At 44.6% G+C, this 16,548-nt stretch overlaps 1 protein-coding gene across 9 annotated transcripts in view; it reads right to left on the bottom strand.

Annotated features, from left to right (window-relative positions):
* TENT2 (terminal nucleotidyltransferase 2) overlaps positions 1–16,548 on the bottom strand; it is an 87,637-nt gene that overhangs the window by 59,037 nt on the left and 12,052 nt on the right. For all 9 annotated transcript variants that reach the window (XR_016220346.1, XR_016220347.1, XR_016220343.1 and 6 more), the window contains exons 2-4: positions 11,103–11,276; positions 10,800–10,889; positions 5,506–5,743 (exon numbers count right to left, since the gene is read on the bottom strand). Coding sequence is in view for 5 of the 9 variants with exons in the window: in XM_008261869.5 (XP_008260091.3) it covers positions 5,506–5,743; positions 10,800–10,889; positions 11,103–11,239 (465 nt within the window). In the remaining 4 variants the exon portion in view is untranslated. The remainder of the gene's footprint in view (positions 1–5,505; positions 5,744–10,799; positions 10,890–11,102; positions 11,277–16,548) is intronic.

Here is a 16,548-nt window from a genome sequence, read left to right as displayed (position 1 = left end):
ATTAACCTACTAGGCCACAGTGCTGGTCCGATATTTTCTTAAAAAGTGTTCACTTGAGGTTGGTGTTCCGGTGTACAAGATTAAGCCTCCACCTGCAGTGTCAGCATCCTCAGGGCACCAGTTCAAGTCCCGGCTGCTCCACTTCCAATCCACTTCCCTGTTGATAGCCTAGGAAAGCAGTGGAAGATGCTCCAAGTGCTTGGGCCCTGCACCCATGATTGAGACCCAAAAGAAGCTCCTGGCTCCTGGCTTCAGCCTGGCATAGCCCAGTCCATTGAGGCCATTTGGGGAGTGAACTAGCAGGTAAAAGATCTCTCTTTGTATCTCTACCTTTCAAATAAATAAATAAATCTTAAAAAAATAAAAAGTGTTCAGTGACAGAATAAACACAGTAGTACCTTTCTGTCTCTCTACTTTTAAAATAGATAAACCTTTTATTAGAAGGGGGGGGGCGGTGTCGCGGCTCACTAGGCTAATCCTCTGCCTGAGGCGCCAGCACACCAGGTTCTAGTCCCGGTTGGGGCGCCGGATTCTGTCCCGGTTGCCCCTCTTCCAGGCCAGCTCTCTGCTGTGGCCCGGGAGTGCAGTGGAGGATGGCCCAAGTGCTTGGGCCCTGCACCCCATGGGAGACCAGGAAAAGCACCTGGCTCCTGCCTTTGGATCAGCACGGTGCGCCGGCCACAGCGGCCACTGGAGGGTGAACCAACGGTAAAGGAAGACCTTTCTCCCTGTCTCTCTCTCTCACTGTCCACTCTGCCTGTCAAAAAAAAAAAAAAAAAGAAGAAGAAGAAGAAGAAAGAAAGAAAAGGGGGGAGAGTGAAAGGGGGCAGGTGTGGTGGCACAGTAAAGATGCCACTTAGAAAGCCTAAATTCTGTATCAGTGCTTAGGATTTGGATTCCTGTTAAACTTCCAATCCAACTTCCTGCTAGAACACATCTTGCGAGGCCAAAGGTGATGGTTCTAGTACCTGCATGCCTGCCACACACATAGGAAACTTGGATTGAGCTACAGGCTCTAGGCATCAGCCTAGCTCAGCCCTGGCTGCTGTAGGCATTTGGGGACTGAGCAGAAATACATACAATCTGCGTATGTGTGTGTATATGTGCTCTGTCTTTTCTGTCTCTGTCACTTTGCCTTTCAAATAAATAAATTAAATCTTAATATTTAAAAAAAAAGTAATTGCTTGCTCTCTTTTCCCCATAATAATGCAGGTGGAATAACACCCAAAGAAATTGGTCTGGGGGGCTGACGCTGTGGCACAGCGAGTTAAACTGTTCCCTGTGATGCTGGCATCCCGAATGGGTACCAGCTGGAGTCCTGGCTGCTCTACTTTCCATCCAGCTCCCTGCTAATGGACCTGGGGAAGCAGCAGAAGATGGTCCAAGTGCCTGGGCCCCTGCACCCATGTGGGAGAGCTGAATGAAGCTCCCAGCTCCTGGCTTCCACCTGGCCCAGGCTCAGCCGTTGCATCCATCTGGGGGGTAAACCGTGGATGGAAGATCTCTAATTCTGCCTTTCAAATAAAATAAGTAAATCTTAGAGAGAGAGGCAAAGAAAAAAGCAGTTTGAGGTGTGTGTTGTGGTACAGCAGGTTAAGCTGTCCCCTGGGACACTTACATCCCACACTGAACAGCCTGGGATGCCATCTTGCCTCTGCTTTCCCTCCAGTTTTCTGCCAATGCACCTGGGAGGCAGCAGATGATAGCCCAAGTATTTGGATTCCTACCACTCACATGAGACCTGGCTGTGGCAGGCATTTGGGGAGTGAACCAGAAAGAACGCTCTCTCTTTCCCTCTCTGTCACTGTCTTTCAAATAAACAACTAAAAAAAAAAAACTTTTTAAAAACAAAAAGAGGGGCTGGCACTGTGGCGCAGTGGGTAAAAGCAACAGCCTGCATTGCCGGCATCCCATACGGGTGCCGGCCCTAGTCCCAGCTGCCCCTCTTCCAACCCAGCTTTCTGCTATGTCCTGGGACAGCAGTAGAAGACGCCCCAAGTGCTTGGGCCCTTGCTCCCATATGGGACACTGGGAAGAAGACCTGGCACTTGGTTTCGGATCGGTGCATCTGCGGCCGTGGCAGCCATCTGGGGAGTGAACCAACGGCAGGAAGACCTTTCTCTCTGTCTCTCCCTTTCACTGTCTATAACTCTACCTCTCAAATAAATAAATAAAATCTCTGATTAAAAAAATGGGCTTAATGGCTTACATGCGCAAGTATTAAAACCCCCCTTAAAGTAAAAGATTTTTACATATTCATTCAAAGAACTGAATTGATTTGGTTTACACCAAAGGCTTTCACAATATAGTATCATGAGAGACTCTTCAAAATGAGAAGCAAAGAAAGCAGAAAGAACAAGGGAAGAAGGGGTTGGCAAACAGCCTGAGTCAGTCTTTTCTAATTTTATTTTGGTTTTTCCTCTTTCCTATTGGTTTTGGTAAGACTGTTTTTCCTACTTCATGTTAAAAGAATTACAAGGCAGAAAAGCACAGTCTTTTCAATGTGCTAGGATAACTTCACCAACAGCAAAAGAACGAAGCTGAGGTGCTGGCACTGTGGTGTAGCAGGTAAAGCCACTGCCTGCGGCACTGGCATTCTATATGGGCACCAATTTGAGTCCCAGCTGCTCCACTTCAATCCAGCTCCCTGCTAACATACCTCAGAAAGCAGCAGAGATGGCCCAAGTACTTGGGCGACCCAGAAGAATCTCCTGGCTTCCTGGCTTTGGATCGGTCCAGCTCCGGCTGTTGCAGTCATTTGGGGAATGAACCAGCAGATGGAAGACATCTCTATCGCTCCCTCTCTCTTTCTGTCTCTCCCTCTCTTTCTCTGTAACTCTGACTCTCAAATAAATAAATATTAAAAAAAAAAACTCAAAATGGATCAAAATCTTAAATGTTAGAACTAAAACCAGGCCGGCGCCGCAGCTCACTAGGCTAAACCTCTGCCTGCGGCACCAGCACCCCAGGTTCTAGTCCCAGTTGGGGCGCCAAGATTCTATCCCGGTTACTCCTCTTCCAGTCCAGCTCTCTGCTGTGGCCTGGGAAGGCAGTGGAGGATGGCCCAAGTGCTTGGACCCTGCACCCCATGGGAGACCAGGAGAAGCACCTGGCTCCTGGCTTCGGATCAGCGTGGTGCGCGGGCTGTGGCGGCCATTTGGGGGGGATTTGGGGGGGGTGAACCAACAGAAGGAAGACCTTTCTCTCTGTCTCTCTCTCACTAACTCTGCCTGCCAAAAAAAAAAAAAAAAAAAAAAAAAAAAAAAAAAAAAAAAACTAAAACCATAAAATCCTTAGAACATATAGGCATTAATTTTTATGACTTTGAAATGCGCAATGGTTCCTCAGATATACCAACAACACAAGCAAGCAAAGAAAAACAAATCAACTGGACTACATAAAAATGAAAAGTTTTTGTGCTACAAAGGTCACCAGCAAAAAAGTAAATAGCAAGTCACAGAATAGGAGAAAATATTTGGAGATCCTTCACTTGACAAGGGCCTAGTATTTAGAATATATAAACAGCTCTTACAACTCAGCAATAATAACAACTCAATTTTAAAATAAGCAGAGAATATAAACACACATTTCTCCAAAGACAAATGCAACAAGCAAATGAAAAGAAAACATCATTAGTGATTAGTGAAATGCATATCGAAATCAAGATGAGAGCCCAACTCACACCCACTAGAACTGCAATAATCACAAAGAAAGTAACAAGGCTCACATGTATCAGCAAGGAAGTGAGGATACTGGAACACTCAGATGCTGACGATGAAAATATAAAATGGTGCAACCATTCTAGAAAACACTTTGACAGTTCCTCAAAATACTAAAGAAGCTACCTCAAGACCCAGCCATCTCACATGTAGGGACATATCCAAGAGAATTAAAAACACACACCCACACAGAAATTCATATATAGAAATTCATAGCATCATTATTCATAATAGCCCATAGGTGGAAACAACCAAAAATGTACATCAGCTGAGGAATGCATTAATAACATGTGATATTTCCATACAGTGGGATATTATTCTGTTATAAAAAGGAATCAAAGAGGCTGGCGCTGTGGCATAATATGCTAAGCCTCCTCTGCCTGTGGCGCTGGCATCCCATGTGGGTGCCAGTTCATGTCCTGGCTGCTCCTCTTCCTATCCAGCTATCTGCTTATGGCTTGGGAAAGCAGCAGAAGATGGCCCAAGTCCTTGGGCCCCTGCACTCACATGGAAGACCCGGAAGAAGGTCCTGATTCCTGGCTTCGGATCAGGCTAGCCCCGGCTGTTGCAGCTATCTGGGGAGTAAACCAGCAGATGGAAGACCTTTGTCCTGTCTATAACCCTGCCTCTCAAATAAATAAAACCTTTTTTAATTTTTTAAATTTTTATTTATTTGACAGAGTTAGACAGTGAGAGAGAGAGAGAGACAAAGAGAAAGGTGTTCCTTCCTTCCTTCCTTCCCCAAAATGGCTGCTACAGCTGGGGCTACGCCGATCCGAAGCCAGGAGCCAGGTGCTTCTTCCTGGTCTCCCACGCGGGAGCAGGCGCCCAAGTACTTGGGCCATCTTCTACTGCCTTCCCGGGCCACAGCAGAGAGCTGGACTGGAAGAGAAGCTGTAACTCTTTCAAATAAATAAAATCAATCTTTAAAAAAAAAATGATCAAGTAATAAACAGCAACATAATTAAGGAACGAACCAGATATTGCTTTTCTGACTCAAAATTTTCTGAACATGTGCTATGTTCCAGGCCTATGCTTATTGCTAGAAGCCCAAAGATGTGTAAAACACAGTATTTACACTTTCTTCAGGCTTCTTCTTAGCCTACTAATGTCATTTTTCTCAAGAGTGGGGCCGCTCTGTGAAATGCAAAAACAGCAAGACTGAGCTGCAGACAGTCCAGCAGAATGCAGACGTTCACATCATCCACGTCTCCGTCACCTGGAGGTGTTCAAGGCTTCACTGAACAGAGGGAGAGAAAAGACTTGCTTCTAACATCAGGGGTTCCGTAACTCATTATTCCCCAGTGCTCTCATTTTCCAAGAAGCACACTTCAAACAGTTTCATCTCATTTATGTGAAACTCTGCTTAAACACTGCTTCTGATAAACGTAGCACTCAGTGGCTCCTGGACTCCCCATTTTAAAGAATTCATCATCAACACAAACACCCCAGAAGAAAATGCTTTTTAATCCTTTATTACCATAACCATATACAAACTCTTCTCTAACCAGAACAAGAGTCTGCTAACTAACAAAGTGCAGGTATCTGCATCAACACCCAGATTTTTATGAATCAGGAAAAATCTGGTATCCTGATAGCTGCACTACACAGAAGCATAACTAATAAAAACAAAATAATATTTCAACAGAAATCTGGGTCAAACAGTACTTTAAACAAAAAGAGGCGTGTTCTACTTATTTCAGGACATTAATTATTTCTGATTCCTCTAACATGTTATTTATATTAAAATCCCAAAAGGTAAAACTAAAGTCTACATTATTATTACCTTATCTTTGGCCTCAGGTAGTGTGATTTCTCTAGGTTCTAAAAATGGTATTTCTCGAAAAGGTGGAACACATCTGACTACATCTGGTACAAAGTGTGCATGAAACAACGGCGGCACTGAGTATCTTCGTTCACCTGTTAAAGGCACTATCTGGTTTACTATGGTTGGCTCTTGGTGGGGTGAATGGAAACGCTGCCGTTTACCGTCAAGAGGAAGGTTTTTTTCATCGCTTAATCTCCTGGAAACAAACAACATATTTTAGTAATTAAGAATATAAACTTCTAATAACAAATTGAAAAAAGTGAAATACATAATTATATCATGATAATTCTATGACTCTTTTAGGAAAGCCACATTATTCACTCTTAAAAAATCTTCATTTTCAGCACAAGAAATGCCTCTTCATACCTGAGAAAAAGTGAATAGTAATAACGTATCTAGAAAAACAAACTATACATACACCTGCAACTGGGTCTCCCACACTGGATCTACCCCGACGCTTCAACTCAGCAGTGAAAACTTTGGAGAAAAATGTCTGTTTAAAGAATTACTAAGGGGGCCAGCACCATGGTGCAGTGGGTTAAAGCCCTGGCCTGAAGCGCCGGCATCCCATAGGGGCACCAGTTCTAGTCCCAGCTGCTCCTCTTCCCATCCAGCTTTCTGCTATGGCCTGGGAAAGCAGTGGAGGATGGCTCAAGGCCTTGGGCCCCTGCACCCTCATGGGAGACCCAGAAGAAGCTCCTGGCTTCTGGCTTCGGATCGGCGCAGCTCCCACCGTTACAGCCATGTGGGGGGGGAATGAACCAGCAGATGGAAGACCTCTCTCTCTGTCTCTACCTCTTTTCTGTAACTTTTTCAAATAAATAAAATCTTTTAAAAAATAACAAAACAAAACAAAAATCACTAACAAAAGATACAAATTCTAAGAAAAGGAACAGGAGATTAAATGAGCTAAGTATTATACATTAAAAAACATCCTTGGATGGGGCCGGCACTGTGGCTCAGCAGGTTAATGCCCTGGCCTGAAACGCCGGCATCCCATAAGAGCACCGGTTTGAGACCCAGCTGTTCCACTTCCAATCCAGCTTCTGCTATGGCCTGGGAAAGCAGAAGATGGCCCAAGCCCTTGAACCCCTGCACCCGGATGGGAGACTCAGAGGAAGCTCCTGGCTCCTGGCTTCGGATCAGTGCAGCTCTGGCAGTTGCGGTCAATTAGGGAGTGAACCATCGGATAGAAGATTTCTCTCTCTCTGCCTCTCCTCTCTCTGTGTAACTCTAACTTTCAAATAAATAAATAAATCTTTTTAAAAAAATCATTTTTAGAGCCGGCGCTGTGGCATAGTGGGTAAAGCCGCAGTGCCAGCATCCCATATAGGCGCGGGTTTGGGTCCCAGCTACCCCACTTCCAATCCAGCTCTCTGCTGTGGCCGGGGAAAGTAGTGGGAGATGGCCCAAATCCTTTGGCCGCTGCACCAGCTTGGGAGACCTAGAGGAAGCTCCTGGCTCCTGGAATACGACTGGCACAGCTCTGGCCACTGCAGCCAATTTGGGAGTGAACCAGCAGATGGAAGACCTCTCTCTCTCTCTGCCTCTCCTCTCTCTGTGTAACTCTGACTCTCAAATAAATAAATAAATATTAAAAACAACAACAACCACCATTCTTCAAATACACCTGTGTTCTGGCTAACCCCAGGAAAGACAACATCACATGCCTTCCCAAAAAGCTATAAAGACATTGGACAACTAAAGAAATGTGAAACTGAACTGAACTTCAGATTATAGCAGCTGTTTTTAATTCTTGGGCACGATCAATGTATCCTGGGAATATGGGAGAACATCCAGGGTTTTAGGAGGAATAAGCTGACGTTCTGGGATTAAGTAAAATGTCAACAATTCCTACATGGTTCAGAGAAAAAAAAATCCACTAGAGTAAAAACAAAAAGAGACACAGAAATAATAAAATATGGCAATATTTAATTGAATACTCCAGGTAAAAGCCATGAAGATATTCATTGTATTACTCTAAGTTTTGGAAGAAATTTAACAATTTTCAAAATAAAAAGAGGAAAAATAACTAAAAAGCAAATATATGTTGGGAAAAATTATTTACATGACATTAAGCTTTTCATGCAGGTAAGATTTTATGCCATAAAAAATGGTCCAATGCCTTGTAAGCTCTAAATGCTACAGATCAGAACCACCTGATGTTTTTATCATAATACTACTGTGGGATTATGTCAATTCCTATCTCCTTGATAGATTTACAGTATACAGTGTTAAACACATAGGAGGTTTTTTTTTATTTATTTATTTTTTTATTTTATTTTTTTGACAGGCAGAGTGGACAGTGAGAGAGAGAGACAGAGAGAAAGGTCTTCCTTTGCCGTTGGTTCACCCTCCAATGGCCGCCGCGGCCGGCGCGCTGCGGCCGGCGCACCGCGCTGATCCGATGGCAGGAGCCAGGAGCCAGGTGCTTCTCCTGGTCTCCCATGGGGTGCAGGGCCCAAGCACCTGGGCCATCCTCCACTGCACTCCCGGGCCACAGCAGAGGGCTGGCCTGGAAGAGGGGCAACCGGGACAGAACCCGGCGCCCCAACCGGACTAGAACCTGGTGTGCCGGCGCCGCTAGGCGGAGGATTAGCCTATTGAGCCGCGGCGCCGGCCCTTTTTTTTTTATTTTCTAAAATGCATTTATTTATTTGAGAGGCAGAGACAGAGGGAGCAAGAGACAGCTTCGATCCACCAGTTCACTCCCCAGATGCCCACAACGGCCAGGAGCCAGGTCAAACCAGGAGCTGAGAACTTAGCACAGATCTCCCACATGGGTGGCAGGAACCATCACCACTGCCAACCAGAGTGCACGCTGGTAGGACTGTGGAGTGAGGAAGTGGAGTCAAGAAGTGGACCCAGGCATTATGATATGGGACACGGCATCTCACCTGGTACCTGAACCATCCCATGCGTACTGTTTTTAAATATAAAAATAATTTAGTTATATATGCCACATATCTTCCATTCAGAATGCCAACTTTAGTTTTAGAAACATGTGTAACTGGGGCAGGTGCTGTGGTGTAGTGGGATAAGTCGCCACACATCACACTCGCATCCCAGTTCGAGTCCCAGAGGCTCCAATTCCAATCCAGTTCCCCACTAATGTGCCTGGGAAAAAAGCAGCGGGAGATGGCCCAACTACTTGGGCCCCCGCACCCAAGTGGGAGACCCAGAAAAAGTTCCAAGCTTCAGACCGGCCCAGCTCCAGCTGTTACGCCCATTTGAGGAATAAACCAGAGGACAGAAGATTTCTCTCTCTCTCTCTCTCTCTCTCTCTCTCTCTGTGTAACTCTGCTTTTCAAATAAAGAAAATAAAACTTTTTAAAAAATGTATAATTACAAATAATGGAACTTATTTTCAACCATGATTCAGAAATCAGCCATCAGGGAAATTTCTAATAAACGAAAATCAGAACACAGTCAACACCGTGCGAATCCTTACACAACCGTCCCGACAACCCTAAAGGACGATTTCTGCACACAGGCGTGAGGTTCAGGAGACCACTAGATGTCAAATCCCTGCTGTCACTGCTACCCTGTGTGCTTCTCCTCAAGAGGGATACCAGCACCTGCCTAGGAGACATCAACAAACACTCCTTATAAAGTCCGTAGAACAATGCTTACTACACAGTGAGTGACTCATTATTCTCTGCTTGCATTATTACAGGTTTGTATTTTTTTTGTTTTTGTTTTTTGTTTTTTTTTGACAGGCAGAGTGGACAGTGAGAGAGAGAGACAGAGAGAGAAAGGTCTTCCTTTGCCGTTGGTTCACCCTCCAATGGCCGCCGCGGCCGGCGCGCTGCGGCCGGCCCACCGCGCCGATTCGATGGCAGGAGCCAGGTGCTTCTCCTGGTCTCCCATGGGGTGCAGGGCCCAAGCACTTGGGCCATCCTCCACTGCACTCCCTGGCCACAGCAGAGAGCTGGCCTGGAAGACGGGCAACCGGGACAGAATCCGACGCCCCGACCGGGACTAGAACCCGGTGTGCCAGCGCCGCAAGGCGGAGGATTAGCCTAGTGAGCCGCGGCGCCAGCCCAGGTTTTAAAGTTATAGCAACATTTCGCTATGTATTGTCAAATGTTATTTTAATAGCATTCCTTAAATTCTATTATAATTATTTCATGATATATGAATTTTTTCACTGAATAGGTAAGTGAAAATAAATTGGCTCCTCATTTGATTGCATAAAGCCTTATGTCTATGTAGAAATTTTTACTCTACTAATATCTGGTATCATGGATATATACATCATACTGCCTGTATAAGATTTAAATAAATCAAAAGAAAAACATACAGTAAATTAACCAGAAAGAAAGAGTTATGAGTGGCCAGCATTGTGGTGTAGCAGATTAAGCTGCTGTCCGTGACACCGGCATCCCATGTGGGCACCAGGTTCGTGTCCCAGCTATTCCACTTCTGATGCAGCTCCCTGTGAATGGCCTGGGAAAAGCAGAAGATGGCCCAAGTGTTTGGGCCCCTGCCACCCATGTGGGAGACTCAGAACAAGCTCCTGGCTCCTGCCTTCAGCCTGGCACAGCTTTGGCTGTTGCAGCCATCTGAGGAGTGAACCAGCAGATGGAAGATTTCTCTCCTCCTCTCTCTCTGTCTCTCCCTCTCTCTTTTAACTCTTTCACAGAAGTAAATAAATCTTTCTCAGAATGTGTATTCAGGGACAAGGCCTTTGCAGCAGTAATTAAGTTAAACTGCAGTCTTTAGGATGGGTCCTAATCCAGTATGACTGGTGCCCTCAGAGGAGATGCACAGAAAACAAAGACAGGGACAACCACGTGAGAACATGGTAGGAAGAAGGTAGCCACCTACAAGCCAAGGAGAGAGGCTTCAAATGAAACCAGTCCAGTTCACACCTTGATCTTGAACTTCCAGCCTCCAGAACTAAGAGATTAAATAACAACTCAGTTATTTAACGCCCCTAGTCTGGGGTACTTTATTATAACCATGTGATGATTTAGTCAGAAATCTTGACCAGAAAATAGCTTGTTGAAGAAATATAGCTTCATTCCATCTGAAACTTATAATCATTTCAATAATTAAATCAACAAAAGAATCCCTAAAATTGATAAAGCACATAAGAGTTTTAGAATTTTGTGGCTGGTGAGATAATACGATCCTAGAAAACAAAGTTTAGAACATATTGCCTATAAATTTTAATGTAAGATGCCCTGTTATACAGTTCTCCAAACTGCATCATTTTCTCCTAAAGTAATTAAGTGAAAAGTACTTACTTCCTTCCTCGAAATAATGGAGAAGCTGAGGTCTGTATTGGACTGACATTTCCATATGGAAGCTGCTGTAATGACACGGCCCTAGACAGGCTACCAAAAACAAAAACAAAAAAGAACAGCAGTAGTCTGTATATTTTTTTTCTGAAAAACAAACTTCAGAGAAACTAAATACTTCACTAATTAAAAGAACACAAGAAATGACAACACCTTCTCTACCTTCAAACATTTCATACAAAAAAAGCTCCACGTGCAACAGAAAATAAAATTTATAAACAAGACGAGTGAAAACAACACCATACTTACTCTGCATTCTGAAAGTTGAATTGTGCATCTATGAACTGCTGGTGTGAGTAAAGACTTGGAGACAGGGTGAAGAAGTTACTATGCTGCTGATGGCTTGGAGTGAAGGGCGGGCGACCCAAGATTGAATTTGGGAACATACTCTTGTTCACCGTAAGTGAACATGTATTCTTCTACCTAAAAAAAAAAATTTTTTTTAAAACAGTACTAAATTATTATAGTCAAGATACTGAACTCTTCAGTAGCTAATTATTTAAAATAACTGGTTACCAAGTTATAAATTTCATTTGCAAAGTATTTTTAATTTTTATTTATTTATTTGACAGGTAGAATTACAGACAGTGAGAGAGAGAAAAAGAGAGAGAGAGATAGAGAGAGAGAAAGGTCTCCCTTCCATTGGTTCACTCCCCAAATGGCCGCAATGGCTGGAGCTGCGCCGATCCAAAGCCAGGAGCCAGGTGCTTCTTCCTGGTCTCCCACGCAGATACAGGGGCCCAAGCACCTGGGCCATCCTCCACTGCCTTCCCGGGCCACAGCAGAGAGCTGGACTGGAAGAGGAGCAACCGGGACTAGAACCCGGCGCCCATATGGGATGCAGGCGCCGCAGGTGGAGGATTAGTCTAGTGAGCCACAGCACCAGCCTCTGCAAAGTTATTTTTTGAAATTTAAACAAATCTATTAAGTTCCACTGTAACAAACAAAAAAAAATTATGATTTTAAATCTCAATTAACTATAGTACTCAAGTACAGCAAAACATATGTTTGTTTCTAATTTTATGATGAATTTACTTAACAAGTTTACCCCAACATCAATAAAGCTTTTAGAGAATCAAGTTATCATACTCTGGGATTAAAAGGAAGCCATTCAAGAGACACACTAAATGAAATCTCACAAATTCTTACATTTATTCTCAATCCAATTTATAAAAATGTATATGGGGCCAGTGCTGTGGCATAGCAGGTGGAGCTGCCGCCTGCAGTGCTGGCATTCCATATGAGCGCTGGTTGAGGTCCCGCTGCTCCACTTCCGATCCAGCTCTCTGCTGTGGCCTGGGAAAGCAGTGGAGGATGGCCCAAGTCCTTGGGCCCCTGAACCGACACCTGCGTGGGAGAGCAGGAAGAAGCTCCTGGCTTCCGGCTTCAGAGTGGCACAGCTTGGCCCACTGCGGCCAGCTGGGGGGTGAGCCAGCAGATGGAAGACCTATCTCTCTCTCTCTGCCTCTAACTCTGCCTTTCAAATAAATAAATGAATCTTTTAAAAAATGTATAAGCCAGCCTGATTACTAGGATTTGGATCTTATAGATTTGAACAAAAAGAAAGGTAATTTATTTTATCTAATTTAAAACTGAGATTCCTCTCAGTTTGCATAATGCACACAAAAGGCTTCTAATAAAAGATGGCTTTGTTCCACAAGAATGAAGAAAACCATCAAAGCAACTAGAACACATCACTGGGGGGTGGCATTAAAGATGCTAGCATCACCTGCATCCCAAATGGGAGCAGCTGCTCAGCTTCCAATTCAAATCCCTACTAATGCGCCTGGAAAGGCAGTGAAAGACAGTCGCGCACTTGGGGCCCTGCCGCCCATGCAGGACTCCTGGCTCCTAGCTTTGGCCTGGCCCGTTAGAAAACTCTTGTCTACAAAAATCAGAAACTATGCAGCAAAATAACCACAGAGTCTATGACACAGTTAATAGTCCATCAAGGAAAAGTCACGCCAGCTACTTATCAGCCTATAAGGAAGCCAACTAGTTGACAGACCCCACTACACATTTGGAGGCTTACAATTCCAGCACCCTTCACTTAAAATAGTTATCTCTAGGGCCAGTGCTGTGGCCAGCAGGTCAAACCATGGCCTAGAGCACCAGTGTCCCAGATGAGTCCCAGTTCGAATCCTGGCGGCTCCACTTCCAATCCAGCTCCCTGCTAATGTGCCTGGGAAAGCAGAAGATGGCCCAATTCCCTGGGCCTCTGTACCCACACAGGACACCTGGAAGAAGCGCCTTGCTCCTGGCTTCAGGATCCATTTGGGGAGTGAACCAGCAGCTGGAAGATCCCTCTCTTTGTAACTCTGCCTTTCAAATAAAAAAAAAAAATCTTTAAAAAAAATAGATACCCATGATTCACAAGATTTTTTTTTAAATATATATTTATTTGAAAGGTAGAGTTACAGAGAGGCAGAGGGAGGGAGGGAGGGAGGGAGAGAGAGAGAGAGAGAGGGGTCTTCTACCCACTGACTCACTCCCCAAATGGCAACAGCAGCCAGAGCTGTGCCAATCCAAAGCCAGGAACCTGGAGGTTCTTCCTGGTCTCTCACTTGGGTGCAGGAGCCTAAAGACTTGGGCCATCTACCACTGCTTTCCCAGGCCATAGCAGAGAGCTGGATCAGAAGTGGAGCAGCCAGGACTTGAACCGGCGCCCATATGGGATGCAGGAACTGCAGGCAGCGGCTTTACCAGCTAGGCCTCAGCGCCAGCCTCCACAAGATTTTTTAAAAGACCTGAGAATAAATGGAAACAATATCAGGAAAAAATTAACACATCAAGAAATAGGGTCTCTAATTGATGAAAGGATAGTATATTTAAAAAACAAGAATAGGCTATTTTAAAAAGAGAGGCAGGAAGGCATTTGGCCTAGCAGTTAAGAGTCTCTGGCTCCCAATTCCAGCTTCCTGCCAATGAAGACTCTAGAAAGGCCACAAGTGATGGTTCAAGTGGTTGGGCTCCTTCTACCCATGGAGAGATCTGAATTTAGTTCCCAGCTCCTGGCTGGGCCTGTCCTGGCTAGTGTGGGCACTTGGAGAATGAACCAAATGATGGGAGCTCTTTTTGCCTCTGCTTCTCTCCCTTTCAAATAACTTGTTTTAATTTCATTAAAATAGGGGCCAGCGTTGTGGCGCAGTGGGTTAATGCCCTGGCCTGAAGCGCAGGCGTCCCATATGGGCGTCGATTCGAGACCCGGCTGCTCCACTTCCTGTCCAGCTTTCTGCTGTGGCCTGGGAAAGCAGTAGAGGATGGCCCAACTCCTTGGGCCCTCACACCCACGTGGGAGATGGGGAAGAAGCTCCTGCCTTCGGATCGGCACAGCTCTGGCCGTTGCGGCCATCTGGGGAGTGAACTATCAGATGGAAGACCTCTCTCTCTTTCTCTCTGCCTCTCCTCTCTCAGTGTAACTCTGACTTTCAAATAAATAAATAAACCTTTAAAAAAAAATAAAATGAGCTCTTGAAAACTAAAAATTAAAAGCAGAACTATCTAGTAGAAAGTTTAAAGATAATGCTGAAATTTATTAGAAAGAAGAAAAGGAAAAAAATACTGGGAGCCAAATAGGCAGAGCAACAAGAAAAAAAAGTAAAAGAGAACCAAATTATGTGACTCAATATCAAACAGTGCACCAGAAGATCCAGCAATAACAAAGAAAATACACAGAAATTAAATTAAATTAAACAAGAAAATGTCCAGGTTTGACAGACATCAAACCTTAGACTGAAAAGACCAAACAAGGACAAAACTTCAAAACTTAGTTTAAAAAAAAACAACTCATATTTTGGTGAAATAAAGAATACCATGAAAAGCAAACTTATAAAATATTCCAGAGAAGAGAAAAGTGGTACAAATGGAGTTAGGAATCAGAATGTGGGGCGGTGGATTAAGCCTCTGTGATGACGCTGGCATCCCTTAATGGAGAGCCAGTTGAAGTCCTGGCTTCTCTGTTTCTGATCCAGCTCCCGGGGGTACACCTGGGAGAGAAAGTGGATGATGATGCAAGTACACGGGGCCTTGCCGCCCACAGGGGAGATCCAGATGCAGTTCCCGGCTCACTGCTTCAGCCTGGCCCAGCCTTGGCTGGAGGGGGCATTTGGGGACTGAACCAGCAGGTAGAAGATTTTTCTTTGTCTCTCCCTCTTTCTTTGTCAATCTGCCTTTCAAGTAAGTAAATAATTTTTAAAGAGCTTAAACAGCTCACTTTTTAAATTTATACTTAGTGAAAATGAAGATTCAGCTGTTTTCATACCATTTCTTAACCTGTACATACATACACAAAAGTTGTAATATGTGTATTTATATAATACATATAAGGAAATGCAGTATGCACTAAATTATAAAAACTATCACATCAGATCTCATTCAAACCACTGGCTTTGATTCAGATCACAGACAACATATTACCACCAGTAATCAAGAGTTCTTCAGTCTACTTTAGCAAGCCTTTACCTATCATTATAAGAGAATGTAAAAAAGAAAACTAGGGATTGAATTAAGATTGTCAAGTAGGGAGGGAGCTTACCACTCTAGTCTAGGAAAAGGTAGTTTTAAAAAGTAGAGCCCATGCAGTCTCAGGGAAGAGTTAGGAAGAAAATGACAAAGGAAAACTCCACTCCAATCAGAGGGACACAGCGGACCCACGTGGAGGGTGTGCGCACACACAAATCAGGACGCCAGCAGCCAAGAGCCTCTGCACCAGTGTTAGAGAGTGAGGTGAGACCAGACTGCAGCAGCCTAAGCCACCGGTGATGAAAGCTGCAGGAAAAGCCTGGACAGAATCTGCCTTGGAGCCCTGTGGGGGACAGTATACCTGCAAAACTAGAGGAGGAAAAAAGGGAGGAGGACGTTTCTCTCTCCCTGATCACCCCGCAACGACATCTTGTAACAAGCCCATACAGAGCAGGTGCCATTTTGGACAAACCTAACAGCTGTGCCAGCTCGTGTCTGTGCCCAGCAACCAGCTGAGTCTGGTGCGGAGAACTGACGGGGGGCTTGTCTGCCAGGGCTTTCAAAACCCAGAGGCTGCGTGGGGAGGCTCAGGAAGTGGCTGGGACTTTGGGCAGTCACTGTGGGAGGCTCCACACCCTCAGGGCTCCCTGTTCCTGGGGAGGGACACTGCTGGGGAGTCTGCCTACACCAAGGACTGCACGGATCCTTTGTGTGGTCCCTGTGGAAGTGAGGATGAAGATTATACCCACTGGGGCTAGCGCCCAGGCATTGGTCTCCTTTGAGGAGAGGAAATGAGCTGAGTCTATGCCAACAGAAGAAAAACCTCCAAACTGATTTAAAAAAAGAAAAAAGAATAAAAAAAAAGAGGAGATTTGCCATGCCCAACCTGGTGTCACCTTAACACTCCCTTCACTATGGAGCACTGAATACAGAGCTCCCTGGCCACACCCACCACACCAGGTATTCCCTGAGAGCAAACATTCCACTAATCAACACAGTCCAAAGATAAAAGCCACCACAGCAAAAAATAAATAAAAATAAAGAAGAAACCAATGAACACCTCCAAAAATGTCAAATGAATGCACTAATTCAAGAAACAATAAGGAACACAACATGATGCTCCCGAAAATTCATCACTTCAATACTAGATTGTTAAGATGAAGAATTTGAAGAAATCCAAGAAATGGAGTTCAAAAAATTGATAAGATTACATAAGTGTAGCCAGTGCCGCGGC

This window comes from Oryctolagus cuniculus, chromosome 14 (genome assembly GCF_051225735.1).
Source record: "Oryctolagus cuniculus isolate XC-2025 breed Fujian yellow rabbit chromosome 14, ASM5122573v1, whole genome shotgun sequence".
Lineage (NCBI taxonomy): Eukaryota > Metazoa > Chordata > Mammalia > Lagomorpha > Leporidae > Oryctolagus > Oryctolagus cuniculus.
The sequence above is the reverse complement of the archived record's forward strand: the minus strand, read 5'-3'. Positions and strand labels throughout refer to the sequence as shown.